Below are 26868 nucleotides of genomic sequence, written 5' to 3' on the forward strand. Positions count from 1 at the left end.
GTGTGCTCTTGGAGCACATTGGTTGAAAATTGCTGATATAGCCCTAGCTGGTTTGGCTGAGTAGATAGAGCGTCAACCTGCAGACTGAAGGGTCCCGGGTTAGATTCCGGTCAAGGGCACATGCCCGGCTTGTGGGCTTGATCCCCAGTAGGAGACATGCAGGAGGCAGCTGACCAGTGATTCTCTCTCCCCCTCTCCCTTCCTCTCTGAAATCAGTAAAAATATTAAAAAAAGAAAAAAATCGCTGATATAGGATAACATTCACAGATTCTATGTATTAGGATGTGTTATCTTTGGTGCCCAATGTTCAGCCTACTAAAGTACCCAAAGGAAACATGGATAGATTTTCTTATTAATTTGATGAGGTTTTTGTTTATTTTTTAAAAATTTATTTACATGGGTCAAAACTTAGAACAATAGGCCAATATATTTCTACCAGTTTCACTCATTTATCTTGAAATTTTGTTTTCTCTCCATCCTTATCTAGTCCTGTTCCTTTCTCCTCATTTTTTAGTTTCTTATGTGTTTTCCCCACTGTTTTGTGGTTTTGTTATTTGCAAACAAAAACAAATATGAAAGTAGGTCTTAACTCCCCCTTTACAGAAAAGATTGTGTACTCTATATACATTTCATATTTTCCTTATTCACCTAATAATACATTCTGGTGGTGTTCCCATGTGTTTATACTCTTTATATATTAAAGATGCTACTTAACTGGCATTTGTTATTAATACTTCCCCAAGTTTGTCTATTGATCAATTTGGTTTGCTTTTTTGGACATACTAAAGCTTTTTGTTTTTCATCTAGTCAGGTCTTATTTTAACTTCCATTGCTTCTATGCTGAGAGATTTTTTTTTTCCTCTAAGAAAATATAGAATTATTTTCTTTATGTGGGTATTATATTTTTTCATAGATTTGTTTGTATAAGTATATTTTTGGTTGCTATTTTGAATGGGAACTCTTCTGCAATTATATAAAATCAGTAGATATTTATCTGTAGTTTGTTCTGTTCTTTATTATTTTGCTTTTTGATTTTCAGTCTTTGCTTAATCAAGATTTTACTTTAGCTTTAATTCTTTTTTTCCAAATTGTCAGTTTTCCTAAATTCATTAAATATAATATCCTTCCTTACTGATTTTTATACCCCTTTTTACCATATTCACATGTCTGATTCCATAGGTCTGTTTGTTTTTATTTCAATAATTGTAAGTTTCAAGAATGAAAAAGTCTTTCCTCATATGCTTATTTAAAAATGCCTTTTTTAAAGAGGCAGCTCTTATGTTTTTTTAGACTTGTATTACAGAATTCTTTGTAAGTCCAAGATCTTTTAAGAATGCAGTGAAGGCCCTAACCGGTTTGGCTCAGTGGATAGAGCGTCGGCCTGCAGACTGAAGGGTCCTAGGTTTGATTCCAGTCAAGGGCATGTACCTTGGTTGCGGGCGCATCCCCAGCCGGGGTTGTGCTGGAGGCAGCTGATCGATGTTTCTCTTATTGATGTTTCTAACTCTCTATCCCTCTCCCTTCCTCTCTGGAAAAAATCAATAAAATATGTATTAAAAAATAAAAAAAAAAGAATGCAGTGAAGGATAGCACAGCCTGCCTGGAGGCACCAGGAAGAGTCTGTGGGTTGCTTTGGAGCTCCTGCAGCCTATTTGTCTAGCTAAAGTTTTGATCAGTTTTCTTATACTTTTCTCTTAAACTTCTTTAAAAATATATTTTTATAAATTTCAGAGAGAAAGAGAGAGGGAGAGAGAGATAGAAACATCAGTGATGAGAGAGAATCATTGATTGGTTGCCTCCTGCACGCCCACCACGGGATCGAGCCCGAAACCTGGGCAAATGTCCTAGCCGGAATCTAACCCGGGACCCTTCAGTCTGCAGGCCAGTGCTCTATCCACTGTGCCAAGCTGGTTAGGGCTTATACTTTTCAAAGATCAACTTTTGAGGTGCTTCCAGTCAAGTTGGCAGAATAGGAAAACACTGTGCTCATCACCTCCCACAACCACGTGAATATTATAACTAAACTGTAGAACAACCGTCATTGAGAACTGCCTGAAGTCTAGCTGGACAGAAGTCCTATAACTAAGGGTATACAAAAGAAATCATATCAGCTGGTGGGAGGGAAAGAAATTTAATGGGCTGGTCCCATACTCATTTGTGGTAGATACAGCTTGGGAGGGATATCTCGGTTGTCGAGGTCTCCCCCAAGGTACAATGGGTTCCCGTTTTGGGAAGTGAAGTCCCCATAACTTCTGTCTCTGAAAACCAGTGGAGATTGTGGCTCCTGTTGTTCCATGCATTCCTCTTAAAGGAACCATGCTTGGATGCAATCCCCCTGGACTCTGGTGCTAGGGAGGCAGCTGAAAAGGCACCAGAGACTTTCAGGAGAAACTGAATTGACTGCTTTTAGGGCGAGGGCTGGAGGAGCAGTTTTCTCCAGACAGAAATGCTATCAGAAGCCATTTTTCCTATTTTGAGCCTCCTGAAACCCAACCTACATGCTCAGACAGGCACCTTATCTGAGTTTCCATCAACCTTGCTAACATAATATATTCCACCCTAGTGATTCTCTGAGACTCCACCTCACCTAGCTTGCTGGCCACCCAAACCACTTAAACTACGTCAAGTACCTTTTCCCTTCAAAGCACCTTGTCTAGTCTCATGTTGTGGACTTTCCTAAAATCTCTCAAAGGTTTACAGGTCCCAAACCAGCATCTGGCCTCAGCATGCTCCAATACCTCTTGCTAAGCAGCCCCAAACCCAGCACTAGTGGCAGCCAGCCTCAATTTGCATCTTAGCCTCTCCCAGGCACCTCTTAAGCCCAGCACAAGTGGCAACCATCTGCAAATCACTTTGTAGCTCATACCAAATGGCCCAGAGTAGGGCACAGGCAGCAGTTGATCTTGGCCTGCACCAGAGCCAAGAGGTCCCGGAACCAACATATATGATTGCCAGCTTCAGATCACACCAGAGCACCACCCATCCCCCCTGCAAATGACACAACCAAAGGGCAGACTCAGCTGGTACCAGAGCTCCATTATGTCAGCCCCTGCAAAACAGCACCTTCATCATAATCTCTGCCAGTCTTCACAGCCAGTCAGCCTGAGGGTCAGTCATCTCATTGACATTTGAACATCAATCAAGGTTCAACTACAACAGGAAGACACATACAACCCACACAAAGGACATACCTGGAGCACCCGGTTCAGGTGACCACTGGGCCCCAATGGACACCTACTACATAAGGCCATTGTACTAAGACTAGAAGACATAACAGCTCTACCTAATAGAAACAGACACAGGGAGGCAGCCAAAATGAGGAGACAGAAATGTCCCAAATGAAAGAACAGAACAAAATTCCAAAAAAAGAACTAAAAAAAATGGAAACAATCTGCCAGATGCAGAGTTCTAAGCTCTGGTTATAAGGATACTCAGTGATCTCAGTGAGAACTTGAGCAAAGAGATAGGAAACATAAAAATGGAAATAAAAAAGATGAAAAAGAACTAGGCAGAAATGGAGAATACAATAACTAAAATGAAGAATATATTAGAGGGAATCAACTGTAGATTACATGAAGCTGTAGATCAGCGGTTCTCAACCTGTGGGTCACGACCCCTTTGGGGGTCAAACGACCCTTTCACAGGGGTCGCCTAAGATCATCGGAAAACACATATAATTATATATTATTTTTGTGATTAATCGCTATGCTTTATGTTCAATTTGTAACAATGAAAATACATCCTGCATATCAGATATTTACATTACGATTCATAACAGTAGCAAAATTACAGTTATGAGGTAGCAATGAAAATAATTTTATGGTTGGGGGTCACCACAACATGAGGAACTGTATTAAAGGGTCGCAGCATTAGGAAGGTTGAGAACCACTGCTGTAGATTGAATGGGCAATTTGGAAGACATGGTATCAGAAAACACCCAAGCAGAATAGCAAAAAGAAAAAATAATTATCAAAAATAAGGCTAGTTTAAGGGACCTCTGGGATAACATCAAGCATAACAACATTCATAGGGGTACAGAAGGAGAAGAGAGAGCACAAGGGTTTGAAAGCCAATTTGTAGAAATAAAGATGGAAAATTCCCTTAACCTGGTGAAATCAATAGATATATAAGCCCAGGAAGTACAGAGAGTCCCACACAAGGTAAGTTCAAAGAGGTCCACACCAAGAGCCTACATAATTAAAATGCCAAAGGTTAAAGACAAAGAGCTCTCCTAAAAGCAAGAGAAAAGTAGTTATCTATCAGGGAGCTCCCAATAAGACAGTCAGCTGATTTCTTATTAGAATCTAGGCAGGCCAGAAGGGATTGGCGTGATATGCTCAAAAATGATTAATAGCAAGGACCTAAAACCAAGAATACCCAGCAAAGCTGCCATCTAGAATCAAAGAACAGATAAAGAGCTTCACAGACAAAAAAAGCTAAAGGATTTCATTACCACCAAACCAGTAGTACAAGAAATATTTTAAAGGGATTTCTATAAGAAAAAGAAGGGGGGGGGGGAGGGCATTAAAAATGGGAATATTGAAATGGCAATAACTGCCTGTCTATCAGCAATTACTTTAAATGTAAATGGATTAATTGCTCCAATAAAAAACAAGACACATACTGCCCATAAATACTTTCAGTCAAAAAGATAGTCACAGACTGAAAATAAAAGAATAGAAAAAGATATTTTGTAAAAATGGAAACAAAAAATCTGGGGTAACAATACTTATACCAGACAGAACAGACTTTAAAAACAAAGGCTATAGCCGTAACCGGTTTGGTTCAGTGGATAGACCATCGGTCTGTGGACTGAAGGGTCCCAGGTTCGATTTCGGTCAAGGGCATGTACCTGGGTTGCGGGCACATCCCCAGTGGGAGGTGTGCAGGAGGCAGCTGATCGATGTTTCTAACTCTCTATACCTTTTCCTTCCTCTCTGTAAAAACTCAATAAAATATATTTTTAAAAAAACAAAAACAAAGGCTATAAGAGACAAAGAAGGACCCAGCGATTCCACTTCTGAGTATTTATCTGAAGAAACCTAAAACACTAATTTGAAAAGACATATGCATCTATATGTTCATTGCAGCATTATTTACAATAGCTAAGTTAGCAACCAAAGTATCTATCAGTGGGTGAATGGATAAAGAAATGGTGCATATATACAATGCAATGTGATGCAGCCTTCAAAAAGAATAAAATCTTGCCCTAACTGGTTTGGCTCAGTGGATAGAGCATTGACCTGCAGACTGAAAGGTCCCGGGTTCGATTCCAGTCAAGGGCATGTACCTTGGTTGTGGGCACATCCCCAGTAGGAGGTGTGCAGGAGGCAGCTGATTGATGTTTCTCTCCTATCAATGTTTCTAACTCTTTATCCCTCTCCCTTCCTCTCTGTAAAAAAATTAATAAAACATATTTAAAAAAATTAAAAAAAAAGAATGAAACCTTGCCATCTGCAGCAAAGTGGATGGACCTAGAAGGTCTTCTGAGTGAAGTCTGACATTAAAAGACAAATGCCATATGATTCACTTATATTTAGAATCTAAAAAACAAAATAAAGCATAGACAAACACAGATACAGAGGACCTTTTGATGGTTGCCAGATGAGAGGGGTACTGGAGGGATGGATGAAAAAGGAGAAGGGATTAAGAAGTACAAATTGGTAGTTAAAAAGTAGTCATCAGGATGTAAAGTATAGCTTGGGGGATAAAGTAATATTTTAATAACTGTATGGGTCAAATGGGTATTAGATTTATTAGGATGATCACTTCATAAGTTATATGTCTAATCACTATGTTGTACACCTGTAACTAATATAATATTGTATGTCAGCTGTAATTGAAAAATAAGAAGTAATTAAAAACACTAATGCAGTGAGAATTGAATGAAAGCAAGTTCCTTCATCCAAGGAAAGTGCTCTAGTGTTTCCATGGGAGCATGTGTACAGGTACTATTTTTCTTTCTTTTTTTTTTAACTATGTTTTTACTTATTTTAGAAAGAGGAAGGGAGAGGGAGAGAGAAACATTGATGGGAGAGAGAAACATTGGCTGCCTCCTGTACACCTCCTACTGGGGATCAAGCCTGCGACCCAGGCATGTGCCCTGACCAGGAATCAAACCAGATGATGCTCAATTGAGCCACCCAGCCAGGGCCACAGGTACTATTTTTCATTCAGTCTAGAGCTTCACAAACTCCTTGAAACCTTTGGTTCTGATTTGGGAACTTGGATGTCATACTACTGAGTCCTATTGTTAGACAACGTTTAGAATCCTTTTGTCAAAGTTCAAAAAAATTATGCTGGAACTAGAGGCCTGGGGCATGAAATTTTTGCACAGTGGGCGGGGGGGTCCCTCAGCCTGGCCTGCACCCTCTCCAATCTGGAACCCCTGCCTGCCTGATCACCCCTAACCGCCTCTGCCTGCCGGCCTGAACCCCTAACTGCACTCTCCTGCCGGCCTGATCTCCCTAACTGCTCGCCCCTGCCAGCCTGATTGCCCTAACTGCTCTCCCCTGCCTGCCTGATCACCCCTAACCACCTATGCCTCGGGCCCCGCCACAGTGGCTTTGTCCAGAAGGACGTTCAGAAGATGTCTGGTCTAATTAGCATATTACCCTTTTATTAGTATAGATCAGCGGTTCTCAACCTGTGGGTTGCAACCCCTTTGGCGGTCGAACAACCCTTTCACAGGGGTTGCCTAAGACCATCCTGCATATCAGATATTTACATTACGATTCATAATAGTAGCAACATTACAGTTATGAAGTAGCAACAAAAATAATTTTATGGTTGGGTCACAACATGCGAAACTGTATTTAAAGGGCCAGAAGGTTGAGAACCACTGGTATAGATTCTATTGGGATTGTAAAATTGGGGGGAGGGGGCAGTTAATATCTTAGTAATAGTCAGTTTTCCCAACTAGAAATACATTTTTTTTCCATTTATACAAGTCTTAATTTATAAGACTTACAAGATTGTTTTTTTTCATATTCCACATATAAGTGAATCCCTATGGTATTCATCTTTCTCTGCTTGACTTATTTCACGTAACATAATACCCTTTAGATTTATACATGTGGTTGCAAATGGCAAGGTTTCATTCTTTTTATTTCTGCATCATAGTCCAGTGTGTGTGTGTGTGTGTGTGTGTGTGTGTGTGTGTGTGTATCTTTATCCATCTATTGATGGACACCTAGGTTGCTTCTATATCTTGGCTATTGTAAATAACTAGAGGCCTGATGCATGAGATTTGTGCACTCGGTGGTCCCTCAGCCCAGCCTGCGCCCTCTCGCAGTCCGGGAGTCCTCGGGGATGTCCGGCAGTCGGACATCCTTAGCGCTGACGTGGAGGCGAGTGAGGCTCCTGTCTCCACTGCTGCGCTCACCAGCTGTGAGCCCGGCTTCTGGCTGAGCAGTGCTCCCCCTGTGGGAGCACACTGACCACTAGGGGACAGCGCTGCATTGAGCATCTGCCCCCTGGTGGTCAGTGTGTGTCATGGTGACCGGTCGTTCCGCCATTCAGTTGATTTGCATATTAGCCTTTTATTATATAGGACTAGACGTCCGGTGCACGAATTCGTGCATGGGTGGGGTTTGGCTGGCCTGCCCCAGTGGGGGATATAGGGCTGGGCCAGCAGGGTGGAGGGACCTCAGGTGGTTGGTTGGCTGGCCTCGCCCCCAATCAGGGCTTTGGGGGTTGATTGGGCACTGAGCCGGCAGGGGTAGAGGGTGTATTGGGGCCCAGATCAGGCTGGTTGGCTGCCGCAGTGCGCATCATAGCCACCAGTTGCTCTGGTCATTCTGGTCGTTCCGCTGTTCTAGTTGCTGGGCTTTTATATATATAGACTAGAGGCCCGGTGCACAAAAATTTGTGCACTCGGGGGGGAGGGGAGGGTCCCTGAGCTCGGCCTCTGCCCTCTCGCAGTCTGGGACCCCTCGGGAGATAACGACCTGCTGGCTTAGGCCTGCTCTCGGGTGGCAGAGGGCAGGCCTAATCCCTAGGTGCAGCCCCTGGTCGGGCTCAGAGCAGGGCCGATTGGGGAGTTGGGGCGCCACCCCCTGTCATGCACAGAGCAGGGCGGATTAGAAGGTTGCGATGCCACCCTCAGTCACGCTCAGGGTAGGGCCGATTGGAGGGTTGGGGGACCGCCCCCTGTCACACTGAAGGCAGGGTCGATGGGGAGGTTGCGGTGCCACCCCCTGTCACGCACAGAGCAGGGCCGATCAGGGGGTTGGGGAGCTCCCCCCTGTCACCCACAGAGCAGGGCTGATCAGGGGGTTTGGGCGCCGCCCTCTATCACCCACAGAGCAGGACCGATCAGGGGGTTGGGGTGCCGCCACTGTCACACTCAGGGCAAGGCCGATGGGGAGGTTATGGCTCTACCCCATCACACACAGAGCAGGGCCCGTGGGGGGGGGAGGGTTGGGGCGCCGCCCTCTATCACCCACAGAGCAGGGCCAATCGGGGTTGGGGCGCCGCCACTCTCACACTCATGGCAGGGCCGATGGGGAGGTTATGGCTCTACCCCGTCACACACAGAGCAGGGCCCGTGGGGAGGGGGGTTGGGGCGCCGCACCCTGGCACACACAGAGCCGTAGGACGATCAGGGGGTTGGGGAGCTCCCCCCTATCAGGCACTGAGCAGGGCCGATCAGGGGGTTTGGGCGCTGCCCCCTGTCACGCTGATCCTGGTGCTGGGAGGCCTCGTGGCTCCGCTGATCCCGGTGCTGGGAGGCATTACCCTTTTACTATATAGAATAGAGGCCTGGTGCATGGGTCGGGGCTGGCTGGTTTGCCCTGAAGGGTGTCCTGGATCAGGGTGGGATATCCCCACTGGGATACCTGGCCAGTCTGGGTGAGAGGCTGAGGGCTGTTTTCAGGCTGGGACTGAAGCTCCCAACTGCTCCTTTTTTCCTTTTTATTCTGGGCCAGCTTTAGCTCTGGCTCCAGCTCTGAGGCCTCTGCTGCCGAAAGAAGGTATCTGGTTTGTTTAGGTTCTACAATCGAAACTCTGTATCAACTCCAGCTCTGAGATCCCAGCCGGCTAAAAGCTGGTTTCTGGGGTTTTGTTTAGCTTCTGTATTTGTTACATAGTTGCTTAGATTTGCAGCTGAGATGCCGGCAAGGCAGGCAGGGAACGTTGGAGTACTCCATCAGTGAAGCAAGCAAGCCTCATGTTAGTTTCAAGCTGCCTGGCTGCCTGCCGCCATCTTGGCTGGCAGTTAATTTGCATATTGCTGATTAGCCAATGGGAAGGGTAGTGATTGTACGCCAATTACCATGTTTCTCTTTTATTAGATAGGATACTGCAGTAAGCATAGGAATGCCTGTTTTTGAATTAGTGTTCTTATTTTCTTTGGATAAATACCCAGAAGTGGAATTGCTAGAGTGTATGCTATATCTATTTTTAGTTTTTTGAGGAATCTTCATACTATTTTTCATAGGAGCTGCAATTTCCAGCCCCACCAACTATATACAAGAGTTTTCTTTTCTCCACATTCTCACCAATACATGCTATTTGTGGACTTTTTCTAATAGCCGTTGTAATAGACTGGTGTGAGGTGATATCTGATTATGGTTTTGATTTGTATATCCCTGATGATTAGTGATGTTGAACATCTTATATGTGTATTGGTCATCTGTATCTCTTCTTTGGAGAAATGTCTTTTCATGTCTTCTGTTCGTTTTTCGATTGGATTGTTTATTTTTTTTGTTATTGAGTTGTATGACTTTTAAAAATATATTTTGGCCCTAGCCGGTTTGGCTCAGTGGATAGAGCAGCCTGCAGACTGACGGATCCCAGGTTTGTTTCCAATCAAGGGCAAATGCCCGGGTTGTGGGCTCGATCCCTGATAGGGGGCGTGCAGAAGGCAGCTGATCAATGATTCTCTCATCATTGATGTTTCTATTTCTCTCTCCTTCTCCCTCTCCCTTCCTCTCTGAAATAAATAAAAATATTTTATATATATTTTGGATATCAACCCTGCAGGGATGGGGAATTTTTTTTGCCAAGGGCCATTGGATATTTATAACATCATTAGAGGGCCATACAAAATTATCAACTTAAAAATTAGCCTGCTCTATTTGTCAAATATTTCATTAACTCACCCTTTATGCCTTAGCAGGGCCAGACCAAATGATAAGGCCCACGAGCCTGACGTTCCCCACCCCTGCCTTCTTGGTTAATATCATTTGCGTATATATTCTCCCAGTCAGTAGGTTGCCTTTTTTGTTTTATTGAAGGTTTTTTTTTCACGGTGCAGAGCTTTTTAATTTGATGTAGAATCATTTGTTTATTTGTGCTTTTGTTTCTATTGTCTAGAAAGATATTACTCAGATTGATGTCAGATAGTTTACTTTCTATATTTTCTTCTAAGGTTTTTTTGTTTTCAGGCCTTTCTTTTAAATCTTTAACTCATTTTGAGTTTATTTTTATATATGGTATAAAAGAGTGGTATGGTTTTATTATTTTGCAGTTATCTGTCCAGTTCTACCAGCACCACTTGTTGAAGACACTGTCGTTATTCCATTAAATGTTTTTGCCTCCTTTGTTATAGATTATTTAACCATATAAGTGAGGATCTGTTTCTGAGTTCTCTGTTCTGTTCCATTGATCTATTTGTCTGTTTTTGTGCCAGTAATATACAGTTAGATTAATACAGCTTTGTAGTGTAGTTTGAGATCAGTGAGTGTGATACTTCCAACTTTGTTCTTATTTCTCAAGATTGCTGTAGCTATTCCAGGTCTTTTGTGGTTCCATATAAATTTTAGGATTATTTGTTCCTGTTCTAAGAAGAATGACATTGGTATTTTGATTGGAATTACATTGAATCTGTAAATTGCTTTGAGCTTTATGATCATTTTAGCAATGTGAATCCTTTCTATCCATGAGCACAGTATATCCTTTCATTTATTTGTGTCCTCTTCAATTTTTTCCTTCAATGTTTTATAGATTTCAGAGAAGAGGTCTTTCACCTCCTTGGTTAAATTAACTCCTAAGTATTTCTTTTTTTTTTTAATATATTTTTTATTGAGTTCAGAGAGGAAGGGAGAGGGAGAGAGAGGTAGAAAATTCAATGACAAGAGAGAATCATTGGTTGGCTGCCTCCTGCATGCCCCACACTGGGGATTGAGCCCACAACCCGGGCATATGCCCCTGACCAGAATCGAACCTGGGACCCTTTGGTCCAAAGGCTGATGTTCCATCCACTTTGTCAAACCGGCTAGGGCTTTTCTTACTTTTTATTTGTGGTATACAGAGACTATTTGCTGATTTTATTCACTTGTAGATTTTAATTCTATTGTTGTATTTTTTCCCTTAGTCTTTTAAAAATGTCTCTGTTGTATTTCAGGTTGTCTCTCATGTTCAGCTTATTTTCAGTTTCTTATTTCATAATACATAGTTTTGAATTTTTCCCCTCTATTTAACAAAAACATCCTATATAATAAAAGGGTAATATGCAAATTGACCCTAACAGCAGAACTACCAGGAATGACCAGTGCGCTCCCACAGGGGGAGCTCTGCTCAGCCACAAGCAAGGCTGATGGCTGTGAGTGCAGCAGCGGTGGCGGGAGCCTCTCCCACCTCCTCCGCAGCACTCAGAATGTCTGACTGCTAGCTTAGGTCCAATATCCCAGGGAGTGGGCCTAAGCTGGCAGGTGGACATCCCCTGAGGGGTCCTGGACTGCAAGAGGGGGCAAGCCAGACTGAGAGACCCCTCTCCCCCAAGTGCATGAATTTTTGTGCAGTGAGCCTATAGTAGCAAATAATGTTTGTTAGGCATTGTTGTAAGCACTTTACAGATATGAACCCGTTTACTTCATTTGGTGTTTATAACAGTTCAGTGAGGTAGGTACTACTACTACTAACCTTATTTTATAGGTTAGGAAAATGTGTTACCAAAGGATTAAGTGGTTGCCTCAGGACTCATGGCTAGTGGTGAAGATTTGATCTCACTAACACTCCTTAGTGTTTTCTTGACCCATTGAGCTTAACCATCAAGCCTATGACCTATCAAGGGTAGGTAGACATGGAACTCTTGAGGTATGAGAGTTTAGCTGTCTGGGTAGTCCTGCTCTGACTTTGAGGCTGCCATCCTGTTCCCAACTACGGTTCTTTTGGATATTCTGGGGACACCTGTATGTAGTTTGGATGTTTGTTCTCAGAAGTTTCTGAAATGGGTTAAAATAATATGCTAATATCAGCTGTAAGAATGTATTTTGCTCAATTCCATAAATTCATTCTTTCCTGTTTTGTTTTGTTTTTTCTTGAATAAAAAAGAGCTGTTTTAATGTGGTGCTTTTGAGATGGAAGGTCTTGCTCCTCTGTGTAGAATATTCTTTTGACAGATAGCCTTATCACACTTATAAAGTAAGCACATGTCAAATACAGTTTTATTAAATTTCTATTATGTTAGCAAAATATTAATTCATTTTCATTGTTTAAAAATATTAAACATTTTATTTTTTTCCTTTTTTAAAATTTAAATTCTTTATTGTTTAAAGTATTACATAAGTCTCCTTTTTCCCCCATTGACCTCTCCCCAGCCGCTCCTACCCCCAGCACATGCCCTCACCCCCCTACTGTCTGGGTCCATTGGTTATGCTATAGATTCTTCACCATAAAATACTCTAATAGTAAACTCTGCATAAAGACACACCTGGAATTTAAAGCCCAAATGTAATAAAGTCCAAATGACTTAGAGAACTGAAGTACCAAGTCAGATTTTTCTTCTGAGTTAGGAGTCCAAAAAATTAATGTGTTAAAACTTATTGAATATTTTTATAATATTAGCTAGACAGGTTATGAATTCTGGATTAAGTCTGGATTATTTTAGCCATGGCAGTTTGGACTGTTTCGCATAGTAAAAGGTATAGTTTCCTCATGGTTTCAGAAGTTATATTGTTTGAATATCAGGTCTTTTATGGGCCTCACTTTTTTTTTTTTTGAATCCCTAAAGGAAGGTCATTTTCATGTTTGTCTTCTATTTAGGCGAAAAGTTATATTTTTTGGATTTGTTATTTATAACTTTATACATCTAAGTCTTCTAGTTTTTTTTATTTTTTAAAATTTATCTTTATTGTTGCAAGTATTACAGATGTCCCCCCTCTCTTTTTTTCCCATTGACCCCCCTCCACCCCAAACCCATCCCTCCTAGGCCTTCACCACACTGTTGTCTGTGTCCATGGGCTATGCATATATGCATATAAGTTCCCCAGTTAATCTCTCCCCACACCCCCACCTTCTCTCTGAGATTTGTCAGTTTGTTCCATGCTTCTGTGTCTCTGGATCTGTTTTGTTCATCAGTTTATTTTGTTCATTAGATTACACATACAGTGGGGCCTTGACTTATGAGTTTAATTCGTTCCGAGACCGAGCTTGTTAAGGAGCTCATTAACTCAAATTACTCTGTCAACTCAATGCAAAAAATCGGCCGAGAGACAGCTGGTATCTCAAAAAACTCGTTAGTCGGGACACTCATAAGTCAAGGACCCACTGTATAAGTAAGATCATGTTATACTTACCTTTCTCTGACTGGCTTATTTCACTTAACATAATATTTTCCAGGTCCCTCCATGCTGTCTCAAAGGGTAACAGATCCTTCTTTTTTATTGCTGCATAGTATTCCATGATGTAAATGTACCACAGCTTTTTTATTCACTCATCTACTGATAGGCACTTGGGCTATTTCCAGATATTAGCTATTGTAAATTGTGCTGCTATGCACATTCTTTCTGATTGGTGTTTTGGGTTTCTTAGAGAATATTCCTAAAAGTGGGATCACTGTGTCAAATAGCAGTTCCATTTTTAATTTTTTGAGGAAACTCCATACTGTTTTCCACAGTGGCTGCACCAGTCTACATTTCCACCAACAGTGTACTAAGGTTCCCTTTTTTCCACATCCTTGCCAGCACTTGTCATTTATTGATCTGTTGATGATAGCCATTCTGAGAGGTGTGAGTTGATACCTCATTGTCATTTTAATGTGCATCTCTCGGATGATTGGTAACTGAGCATTTTTTCATATGCCTCTTGGCCATCTGTATGTCCACTTTGGAGAAATGTCTATTTAGGTCCTTTGCTCATTTTTTAATTGAATTATTTGTCTCTTTTTTGTGAAGTTGTATGAGTTCCTTACGTATTTTGGAAATTAACCCTTTATGAGAAGTAACATTGGCAAATATGTTCTCCCATACAGTGAGCTCACTTTTCATTTTGTTGATGGTTTCTTTTGCTGTGCAGAAGCTTTTTATTTTACCGTAGTCCCATTTGTTTATGTTTCCCTTAATTTCCCATGCATGGGCCTCACTTTTAAAGAGGTACGCAAAGTTAATAATACAAATGTATCATATCATTAACACCTCAGTTATCAAATTTGTAAAAAACAAAAGTACAAGCCATTCCCATCATCAGGAACAACGATACCAACACAGTTATGTTCCTAGAACCTTGTACTTAGTTTTATCAAAGGTCATGGAAGAAACTGAGTGGAAGCTGAGTGAAAGAGAGTAGACTGTATTAGTCTCACCAGGATGCCATTTTGTCCTGATCGTATTACCTGTGAACTTAAAATCGATGCATTTGTGATTGTGGGGTTGAGGGTTGGGACATGACTAATATATCAATCTGTAGTCTCTTTTCAAATTTTTCCCCTTTTGAGAACCATGATTTTGGCACTGTAGTATGGGTCCTGTTTACTGATACTGCACTCACCCTTGCAAGCATTGTCCGTGGCTCTTTCTACTGACTGTTATTGGGGGGAGGGGGGGCCTAAGAATTCAGGCCTAAGAATTCTGTTTCCTAAGGATTTCACCCCAAGTATATTTGCATTGGAGAAACATCTTCAACTAGCTCCTGAGTGAATCTTCAGGAGTCTGTACCCCGAAGTACTAGTAAAGATTAATGCCTTTGCTATATGTTCCTCATTTTTTTTTGAACAGCACATTAAATTTTTTAACATAATGGAAAATGCATTTAGAAAAGCATTTAGGAAAGCATTTTTTTTTCAAATACCAATTAAAAAATAAAATACAGAACCACAAATGAAAGTCTCAATAAATATTTAAGAATTAATAACATAGTTAATAGTCTTTATACACAAAGCAATAAAACTAGAAATTCATGTTTTTTAAAATTTAAAGAAAATATTTTAATTCATAAGTTAATGTAGAAATCATAATGGAACCTGCAACATGAGTATGTGCCCTGACGGGAAATCAAACCCGGGGCCCTTTGGTGCATGGGATGATGCTCCAACCTGAGCCACACTGATCAGGGTCCAATTTATTCCCTTTCAAACTGGAGGCCTGGACATGTGGCATTGCAGCAGGTGCAGCCCATAACTCTTGTTCTGTTTCTCCTGCTCGGGTGCCCTCACCTGGCCCCACATTGTTTGAATTCTACCAGGTGGTCAACGGGCTCCCGGAGGTTCAGCGGCAAGCCCAAGAGGGGACATTTTTCACCATTTTTTAAAAACCTTCAATCATTTTTGTGTCCATGTGTGTATGTATAGATATGTGTATGTATACATTTAATTTTATCCCACACATAGATTTGTGTAACCACCAGCACAGTCGAGATACAGACCTGTTTCATTACCACTTCTCATGTAGTTCTTTTTATTCACATCCTTCACACAATTCTTCCCTACCCTGTCCTGTGCCCTGGAAACCACTAGTCTGTTTCCATCATTTTGTTATTTTGAAAATGTTATATAAATGGAATTATACTCTGTGTAATATTTTGAGAACCACCAAGAGAGAGAGAGAGAGAGAGAGAGAGAGAGAGAGAGAGAGAGAGAGAGAGAGAGAACGAGAGAGAACGCGCTCAGGTGGTGTAGCTCAGTGGTTGAGTGTCAACCTATGTACCAGGAGGTCACGGTTTGATTCCCGGTCAGGGCACATGTCCGGGTTGCAGGCTTGATTCCCAGTAAGGGGCATGCAGGCGGCAGCTGATCAATGATTCTCTCTCATCATTGATATTTCTATCTCTCTCTCCCTCTCCCTTTCTCTCTGAAATCAATAAAAATATATTTAAAAAAAAGAAAAGAGAATGTGATAGAGTGTGTATACATACATAAAAATACACCTATATTTTTATGCCTATCTTTTAAAATCTCTGAATTTATACTGGTACCTCTAATTTCACTCCAATACCACAAAATCCATTCTAGTTCTTTCCCTTTCCATATTTGAAATTCTTTTAGCCAACATTGCTCATATAGACATATATTTATGGTATTATTTTCCTTTCTGTAGACCATGGTTTCTTAACGTTGTCACTGTTGTCATTTTGGGGCCAGATCATTGGGAGGGTAAGGATGGGAGAAGTCTGTCCTGTGCATTGTAGACTCAGATGCCAATTAGTGACCATTAGTTGTGACAACCAAAGATGCCCCTAGATATTGCCACATGTCCCCAATGGGACAAACTGCCTTGTTGAGACCACTGCTCTAGATTCTAATTCCACATGTTACATTCCTTGAGCCCGAGGAACTCCCTTTAGCATTTTCTCTTGATGTGGTCTGCTAGTTATGAATTTTGCCTCCATTTCTCTGAAAATATCTTAATTTTATATTTTTAAATATATTTTCACTGGGTATAGAAATCTGGCTTGACATATATGTTTTTTATCTCTCCAAATATTTTTTTCTGCTACATTCTCCTCCCTGTCTCCTTCTAATTTCACATATTGTAAGATGACTTTATATTATCCAATAAGTCATTGAAGTGAGGTTTTTAATCATTTTCAGATTGGATGACTTCAGGATCTGACCTGTCTCCAATTTGTTAAGCCCACCCATAAATTTTTCATTTCAGATATTGTGGTATTTAAAAACCAATACCTTTTTAGATTTTCTAATTAGTTCCTTTTTATAGTTTTATTTTCTGCTGAGATTACTTATCTGGTGCTTTATTATCATCTTTTCTTTAAATCCTTAAACATTTTTAAAATAACTGTTTCATAGCCCTCTGATAATTCCAAATCTGTGTCATCTTGGATTGGGTACTGTTGATTGCTTTTTCTCTTTACTCTTAGTAACATTTTCCTGTTTCTTCACAAATGTAATAATTTTTCATGGTATATTGGACATTTTTGGAGTTATGGTGTAGAGATTTTGGATTCTGTTATCTTCCTCTGAAAGAATGTTTATTTTTGATATTAGTAGTTAACTTAGCTGGACTCCAAATTGTCTCTTGTGTTGGGCAGCAGCTAAAACTGCTCAGTTTTTTCAGCCTCTGTTCAAGAACTGCAAGGAGAATGTTATAGTTAGTTGGATTGGAGCAAAGAATGTGGTAGAGTACTGAAAGATGAAGTTTGAGAGGTGAACTACATATGAGCCTTGTAGAGCACTGTAGGCTAAAGCCTGATTAGAGTGGATTAAAGAAAGGAAGGCAGAAGAAAAATTTGGTACAATGAATTTAATCACAGGGATTGGGAGATAAAATTTTGGGCTTTGTGGGGCACATATAGTCACAGTTGCTGCTGCTTTTCTTCTTGTTCTTCTTCCTTTGTCCTTTCCCCTTTATTCTTCCCAACCTATTAAAAATGTAAAACCCATTATTAGTTCACAGGACATAAAAAATAGGCATAGGCTGAATCTGGCCCTTAGCCACTTTCCTGATCCCTGGTTTACACAGACAACTCTCTCCATGAGTTTTGCTGTATAGAAAGAGAAGAGTAAGGGGAATATAATGGTTAAAGTGCTTTTTATTAAGTTGGAGGAAAGAACAGCATTTTTTGCAAGTCAGTTTGATTTAGCCAATAGAAAAGGGAAGGATTTATAATGTAGGAAAAACAGAATTGCTGGAACAATGTCGTTGAAGGCGTGAGAGGGAATGGAATCTAGGGCCCAAGTGAAGGGTTTAACTAGGAGCATCCATAGTTAATTGGTAATTTTTAAAATATTTAAATGTTTTTCAGGGATTTCCCCTCTCCCCCTTCTTTATCTGTTGCCTAGGAGAGATATAGACCCAGTAACAGGTAGCACTTCAGATTCAATTCCCAAATTCTTTTTCAAGAAACAGTTTGAATTAAAAGTGAACATATATTGAAATACTTTCAATAAAGTAACATTGTCAAACTGCAGCAGGAAGGCCGGGGAGGGTTGGGGGGCAGGAGGGAAGGGGGTAAGAGATCAACCGAAGGACTTGTATGCATGCATATAAGCATAGCCAATGGACATAAGACACTGGGGGGTAGGGGAGGCCAGGGGATTGTCAAGGGCGGGGGAAAAAAAGGACACATGTAATACCCTTTGTAATCTTTAAGCAATAAAAAAAAATAAAAAAATTAAAGTAACAAAATGTGTTTTTCCCCTAAAATGAAAAATGTTTGATTATTGGATAGTTTGTTGCGTCTATCTTGAAATTAAGATCATTTTCTATTCTTTTTTTTCTTCAAAGTGCTGTGTATGGATGCGAAGATCAATTTTGATTCGAATTCAGCTTATCGCCAGAAGAAAATCTTTGATCTCCAGGACTGGACTCAGGAAGATGAAAGGGACAAAGATGCAGCTAAGGCAGATATCAACTACATTGGCCTAGATGGGAATATAGGCTGTCTAGGTACTATGTGTTTTTATGTTAGAGTTGGATTGGCTAAACTTAATTTATTTTTTGTGTGTTTGTTGCTTATACAAATCATTTTCCCCTCTTGATAGTAAACGGTGCTGGTTTGGCTATGGCCACAATGGATATAATAAAACTTCATGGAGGGACTCCAGCCAACTTTCTTGATGTTGGTGGTGGTGCCACAGTCCATCAAGTAACAGAAGCATTTAAGCTTATCACTTCAGATAAAAAGGTAAGGGCAGGGCTTATGTTTTAGAATTTGAATGGTGAGAAGTAACTTGATTAATTAGCAGATGTGATTGTTACACTAGTTGAACATTAAAATTTAAAAGTCTTCCATTGTTTGAAAACAGTGCAATAACAGTTAACTACAGAAAAAGATAAAGTTCTGCATAGTGATTTAGAAAACAAGATGAAGAAATGTTACATTATGTTAGACAATTTTTTAAATGGTATGATTTGATATGGGAGCACATGACTATGAAAAATATTATGAAGATGTTAGTTGACCACAGATGCCCAGAAATCTGATAAGTCTGTAAAGCTAAAAAGATGAAAATAAAAAATAATCTTTAATTTTATCCAGAGATAACTTTTGTTACTATTGATTTGATCTATTTTCTTTAAGATTTTTTAATGATTTCACATACACACACTCACACATGCTACTTATTAAGATACTAGAGGCCCGATGCACGAAAATTTGTGCAAGAGTAGGCCTCCTTCCCCTGGTTGCCGGCACCGGCTTCCTTCTGGCACCTGGGACCCAGGCTTCCCTCCTCTGCTGCTGGCTGCTTCCCTCCTCTGGCCACCTGCAGGCACCCGGTACCTGGGCTAGCTTCCCTCCATCCCCGGCTTCATCAGGAAGGAGTCCAGAATGACATCCAGAAGACATTCAGTCTAATTAGCATATTACTTGTAGATAACTTACATAGTTCAGCCATTCATGTATATGTCTTTTAATGTACATATTTTGAGTCTTATTTTTGCTGACATATTATGAGTACTTTTTGCATTTACTAAGGTACTCTTCTAAACCACCTATTTTAATGTTTGCATAACCTGTCATATGCAGATATGCCATAATGCAGATTTATGAATTTATAAGTGATTATCAATATACAAGGGATGTGAAACATCATTATCTAAAAGACATACATATTATCAGTCACCAGATACTTTTTAAGCAGTATAGCTACTGTGTGGCCAATGTGGGTTTAAAGGCTCATGGAAAAATAAGATAATGGCCACCCTGGAACTAGTCGTATTGAATTAAGAATGAGAATTCCTCATTGATAGGATCATATCTTACTCATTGTTGCCTCTGGCAGTGGTTGGCATAATGTACAGTACATGTATAGGTCATTTATAAATACTTATTATTGATGATGTTGACAGTGTACATTTTTGTTTTAGACTCTAGAATTGTTTGAAAAATTATTTTACTGCTCTTTGACTTTGAGCTTATAGACTTATTTGCCATCTTCAATTTCATAAAGAGAATTAAACTAAAATGAAACACAAATTGCTTTATTCTCCTTGTTGAATAATATTTTTTAAAAGTAAACAAATTTTATTGGAACTATATTTGTATAGCTTTTTTTGGCATAAACTCTAAAAGAGAATTATGTAATTATCTAACTGTTGAGTCCTTTTGAAGGTGAACTGGAATTTTTGTTATATTTTTAAGCATGGCTTTTAGGGCCTAGGTACAAGTATAGATAAATGCATATAAAGAATTCCAGTGTTAGGGACTGACATTAAGAGCATTGGAGTTGGAAACAGTCCCATAGCCCAGGGAGACAATGTGGATAGCATTGAAGTAGCTGTATACATATTATAACTCTTTGTATTGGACACTGTGCTTGGATTTGGGAATACATCGTCCCTCCCTTCAAGGCATTTACTAGTATAGTCTGACTGGGGTGATAAACTGAATGCAGTGCTGTGGAAGAATACAAGACAACCAATAACTGTGAGAATCACAATGGCCTTCACTGAATGGATGATACCTTGAGCTATCTTGAGAATTGAATAAGTTTATTTAAAGGCATGGAGTTTAGAGATAGCCACTATGTTCATGGAATAAGATGCTTATGTATAAGAATAACATTTTGGGGCGAATAAGAGATAATGTTGCGTCCATATTGTGAAAACACCTGTACCTATTGTTAAGGAGTTTAGAATTTAACCCCTCTACTCCAGCATATATATATGTGTGTGTGTGTGTGTGTGTGTGTGTGTGTGTATAATATATATATATATATATATATATATATATATATATATATATATACGGATATATATATATGTGTGTGTATATATACGTATATATATATATGTGTGTGTATATATATATATATGTACTAGTATATATATATATGTGTGTTCCTTATCTTTTTATTTTCTAAAAAAGGGTAACTTTGCTAGTAGAGTGTGAAATGTAGAGCACGGAGGCACTGGTAGGATAGATCAATTTGGTTGTTATACCTCATTGTTAAAAAAGACGAAGAGGTCCTGGCAAAGGTAGTGTAAGAATAAAGTAAAGATATTTAGAGGCATTTCTGAGATACAATCATTAAATTCATTTCTCTTCTTTTTTGGGTAGCTGGGGGGTGGCATTGAGAGAGCTTAGTTGGATTAACCAACCAGGGGTTGGTTAGGACTTTTGGCTGGGGACAATCATCCTTTGTGCCATCAAGAGGCAAAATAGAGAAATATGTATTTCTGAATGTGTTAATTTTGCACTGTGGGGACTATCTAGTTTATGGTTATAAAGATATATTTCGTATAATGGTTAGATATATAATTGAGAGTCTTCAGTATATTGAGAAAAGTTGAAGTGTTAGAAGTTGGTGAGATGACTCAAATGAGTGAGATGAGGAAACTAAGAATGGAACTATCTCTTCACCTACCCCTCTCCTCCATGTTGAAGGACTGAATAAAGAAGGAGCGATAAAATCTACATATATAAAACCCTAATAATCAGATAGACCAAACGGCAGAACAGCAGAACAACCAGTCGCTATGACATGCGTTGACCATAAGGGGGCGCGCTTGGAACATGACAGGTGCCGGCCGCAGCAGGATGGTGGAGCAAGTCAGTGGGAGCACCAGACCAAGGCGAGGCACTGGTCGTTGTCATTAGGGCGAGCCTCTGGTGGTTCCTGAAAATTCTTTGCTCCCTTGTGCCACGGTCTCGCCTGGCGCTTGCACCCGCTGCTGGCGCTGGAGCCGCTGCCAGTACCCAGCGCTGGCCCTGATTGCTCAACGCGGTCGTCAGCAGGTGCGAGTGGCGGCTGCCGGCCCTGATCGCACCTCAGGGCTTCTCCACCTCCCCCTACTCCTGAGGGGTGATCAGAGCCAGCAGTCACCTCTCACACCCACTGCCAGAGACGGCCCCACTCACACCCACTGCTGGCACCAGAGCTGCCACTCGCAACCACTGCCAGCACTAGTCCCGCACAGCCGGAGCTGCTGCTTGCACCCACTGCTGGTGCCCGGCGCCGTCAGTGGGTGCGAGCGGTGGCTGCCAGCCCCAGTCACCCGTGAAGGCTTCTCCACCTCCCCCTGCTCCTGAGGCGCAATCAGGGCAGAGGTTGCCGCTCACATCCGCCGATGTGCCAGCCCCACTCACACCCGCTGCTGATACCAGCCCCAGTCGCTCTGCGCTGTCAGCGGGTACAAGTGGGGCTGGCACTCTCAGCGCGTGGGAGCAGAGGTGACAGGAACAGGGCTGCTGGCAGAGAGGAGACCTGGGGTCGCAGCAGCAGGGGCTGGGCAGTGGCATGGAGGATGGGCCAAAACCTGTTCCTGTGCCCACCACAGCCTCACGGCCCACAGTTCCTTTCAAGGTGCACGAATTCGTGCTCTGGGCCCCTAGTCTACATTATAAAGACCAGGGGCCATCATGTCCTAAACGACCAGACAACCAGTCACCAGACGGGGGGAAGCGAGGTGGGCGCAGCGAGGTTGTTAGCCTCCAGCCCAGGCCAGGTGGAGGCCTAACAACCTCACCACTGCCTTGGCAGCTGCGGATCAAGCCCGGAGACAGGCAGGTCCTAATCAGCAGCCACAGCGGCTGCTCGCAAGGCCTGGAGAGAGAGAGAGAGGCAGGGCCTGATCAGCAGCTGTCGAGTAGGCTGCAGAACAGGCCCAGAGAGAGGCCTGGAGGCAGAGGCAGGCGGAGGGGTTAAGAGCAATCAGGCAGGCAGGCAGAGGCAGTTAGGGGTGATCATGCAGGCAGGCAGGTGAGCGGTTAGGAGCCAGCGTTCCCAGATTGCAAGAAGGATGTCCCCCAAGCGGTCCCCTATTGGAGAGGGTGCAGGCTGGGCTGAGGGCACCCACCCCACCCCTCACCCCCCCACCCCCGTGCACAAATTTCGAGCACCAGGCCACTAGTAGAATAATAAGAGAGAACAAATTGACAGAGATAGTTGCAGATCAGGTGAGAGTGGTGACATTAAAGGACAGGATGAAGAGTTTTGAGAATTAAGTGGATGGGCAACAGTGTCAGATGTAGGAGCAATCAAGTACACTAAGTACTAAATGAAATGATTAGGAACCTTAGTAAGAATCGTAGAGGAGAGAGGACCAGCTTCCCGTCAGGCTGTAATGGATTGAGTTGAGATACTTTTTCAGGGCCTTTTTTGTGAAGGCACAGAAGGACACAGTGCTAACAGTTGAATGAAAGTAGGGTTGAAGAGAGCTGTGTGGTATATGTTTGCTTGCTTGTTTGGGAGACTAAGAAGATGAGCTATGTTTAGCTGCATGGAGATGTGTATTGGAGAAAGGAGGCTCATGAAGAGAGTGAAAGGTATGAGGCAGATTATTCAGGAAAGAAATGCTGATGAATCATTATTATACTGCTCTTTGGTTTATGCTAGTGTTACAGGATGGTTTTTTTGTTTGTTTTTGCTGTTTTGCTTTCCTTTAAAGTAGGAATGGATAAATTAACAGGATAGAAACATCCAAGAATGCATTAATTGAATTGGGGTAGTGGAGGTAGACTTGGTATGAGAGAATTGAGCATGCACATGGAATTATCATTGAATTGCTCAGCCATAGGTTCCAGGCTCTCTAGCAGGAGTGTGTAACGTCTGGCCCGAGGACCGTATAAGGCCTGCGAAATTATTTGGTTTGGCCCTGCCAAGGCATAGGAGTGAGTTAATTAAATGTCTGACCAAATATAGCAGGCTAATTTTTTTTTTAATATATTTTATTGATTTTTTACAGAGAGGAAGGGAGAGGGATAGAGAGTTAGAAACACTGATGAGAGAGAAACATCGATCAGCTGCCTCCTGCACACTCCCTACTGGGGATGTGCCCACAACCAAGGTACATGCCCTTGACCGGAATCGAACCTGGGACCTTTCAGTCCACAGGCTGACCCTCTATCCACTGAGCCAAACCGGTTAGCAGCAGGCTAATTTTTAAGTTGATAATTTTGTATGGCCCTCGAATGATGTTATAAGTATCCATATGGCCCTTGGCAGAAGAAAGGTTTCCCCACCCCCACTCCCTTGCTATAGTGAAGAAAGTCATGTTGGTAGAGAGCTGATACATCCAGTGATTAGAAAGGGGTTTAGGGACCAGAGGCTTTAAGAGGAAAAGATTGGGTTTGATATTTAGTGATAAAAGGAATTAGAAGTGAAAGAGGAGGCTGGACAGAAAGTGGGATTTACACATTTGATATTGTAGAGATTCTCTTTCTGGTCAAGGGTTTGTCCTTGGTAAGAATTAGTTGAAATGGACTGGAGATAACAGTAACTTTAAGGCTAGGATGTCAGATGATGCCCTGTAGTGCATATTGTAGCTACCTAGAATGAGGTGGGAGGAAGAGAGCTAAGAAGGTGCCAGAGTCCACTATGAATTCTAGTCCATTATAATTTCTAGAAATAATAGTGGTAAATATGAGGAATGTGTAGTATAGCTCAGTGTGTCTCAACCTTTTTCATGTCATGGCATTCACAGATGTATTTCAGTGGGGCCTAGAAGGTATATGGAGAAGGTTGCTTGTGGTCAGAGGCCACTGGCCCAGAGGTGACAGCTGTCCTAGAACCTTCCTAGCTTCTCTAAGGGTCGAGGGAACAATATCTTGGTGTCTATAAGCTATTTATATTGCACTGGTTGAGGAACTCTGGTGTAGGTGAATGAACTACACCAAAGTAAAGTGCATTAAAAATGAAATGTAGCCTGGCCAGTGTGGCCCAGTGGTTGAGCATAATCCTGTGAACCAGGAGGTCACGGTTCAATTCCCTGCCCAGTTATCGGCTGGATCCCCAGTGTCAGGTGTGCAGGAGGCAGCCAGTCAATGATTCTCTCTCATCATTGATGTTTCTCTCTCTCTCTCTCTCTCTCTCTCTCTCTCTCTCTCTCTCTCTCTCCTCTCCCTCTCTCCCTCCCTCTCTCCTTCCCTCCCTCTCTGAAATCAATAAAAATATTTTTTTAAAAAATAAAAAGTGAAAAAAAACTTTTTGTACGTGATAGAAGAACAATGATTCAGATTATTGGTGTGATGATGAAAAAATACTGACCCAAACAGAGGTTTGGATGTGATGTGTAGCTAATAGTGGGCAAACAGAAATTCAGTGATTTTTGAGGGCCTGGTTTGTTTGAAGAGTTTGTTGAATTGGTGGGGCTAAGTGAAGAAGAAATGATAGTCAATGAACATAAGTTGGAGCTCTTTATGTGACATTGTCTTACAACATGATCTGGGATATCATGTTGGTGAATGGCTGTGTTTAATAGGAAACAAGTAAAGGAATCAGGTCTTATTCATATGAGACAGAAGAGAAGAGAATATGAGCCAGGTGTTGGAATTAATTACCTGAAGAGGGGAAAATAAGTTCTGGTGTGTGGTGGACTACACAGACTTCAGTGATGGCTGTTTTGTTTGAAAATGGTTCCATGGAATTAAATTTCATCATAAGGTATAAATACGAATATTTTCTTGAGAAGGAAGGACACATACTCATTTCTTTAAAATTTTAATCAACCAAAAACATTCTGTTCACAGGTACTGGCTATTCTGGTCAACATTTTTGGAGGAATCATGAGGTGTGATGTTATTGCACAGGGTATAGTCATGGCAGTAAAGGATTTGGAAATTAAAATACCTATTGTGGTACGGTTACAAGGTGAGTGTAACAGATATCTTGTAATTGTTATATGAACGCTACTTGCTTAAAAGTTCATGATTCTACTGTAGGTGGTGGGAATAGCATCAGGTGACAGTTGGACCAGACCTGAGTTCAGCAACCTCCATACTTGAGTTCTGTGTGGGAAAGAATTCAGAGACAAGACTCAAGCTATAAGAGAACATTTATTTATAAAATCACAGAGATAGAAGTAATATTTGTAGAGGAAATGAGTTATAGAGGTAAATAAAGGAAGGGCCCTTAGAGCTTGGGAGTGGGGAAGCAAATGGTAAGGTGCTTGGGTGAGGGGGAAGGGAAAGGTGCAGGCATGCTCCTGGGAGGGAGAGTGCTCTGGGTCCTCTATCTTAAGGATTGTTAAGGTTGGCGATTTTAGATGCGGTCCCAGGGGAAGATTTCAATGGATATTTAGCACTTTTCCAGGTTGCTCTTTCAGGGTTGGGGTCTCCACTGATAGATTGGTCAGTGCCAGGGCAGGGTCATTACCCAGTGCAGCTGGTCCTGAGATTAGCTTGTCTGGTTTTGCTGCTTTTCTGGGCTTGGAGCTTAAATACAGCTGAGGCCTCGATATTATCTAGGGAGGAAAGGTCAGTGTGTCCAAACTGCATGACCATTGATATGCTAAGGGAGGAAAGGTCCTCTGGGGGTAAGGTCCCACCCTACAATTGTCCTTTGCACCTGGGGCTTTTCTTCCTGGTGACCTTCTGTACCAGGCCCATTGTCCTTGCTCTGCTCATGTCTCTCTAACTGCCTACCACAATTCCAAGGAGTTTAGTTCTTTTAAATACAGTTTTCAAATAGCTGTATCTTTTAAATGAAAGTGTTAATATAAGAAACATTCAAACCTGTGAAGGATTTTTGTAGTTTATTTGAGCCAAACTGTCAACAAATGCTGGGAAGCAGAATCTCAATGGATTGAGTTAATGCTCAGGAGAATGGCAGTTTTTCACCTTATTTTATACATTACAATATAGGAGGTGATTGATGTAAGTGGGTTATTATGAAATCCATTGGTGATAGATTAGGGAGGCAGGAGAAAGCAAAGCAGGGAAACCTCTAGGATTGGATAAAGAGTAAAATGATAGACACACACTTAGATGAGTGCAGGATAGTTAAGTCAACAATTAACATGGTAATGA

General features: G+C 41.4%; 1 protein-coding gene across 2 annotated transcripts in view; it reads left to right on the forward strand.

Moving 5' to 3' along the window:
- SUCLA2 (succinate-CoA ligase ADP-forming subunit beta) overlaps nt 1-26868 on the forward strand; it is a 75410-nt gene that overhangs the window by 42706 nt on the left and 5836 nt on the right. For both annotated transcript variants that reach the window (XR_013995513.1, XM_081083005.1), the window contains exons 7-9: nt 18405-18566; nt 18662-18804; nt 25591-25711. Coding sequence is in view for 1 of the 2 variants with exons in the window: in XM_081083005.1 (XP_080939131.1) it covers nt 18405-18566; nt 18662-18804; nt 25591-25711 (426 nt within the window). In the remaining variant the exon portion in view is untranslated. The remainder of the gene's footprint in view (nt 1-18404; nt 18567-18661; nt 18805-25590; nt 25712-26868) is intronic.

Source organism: Myotis nattereri (genome assembly GCF_964212035.1).
Source record: "Myotis nattereri genome assembly, chromosome: 2".
Classification (NCBI taxonomy): Eukaryota; Metazoa; Chordata; class Mammalia; order Chiroptera; family Vespertilionidae; genus Myotis; species Myotis nattereri.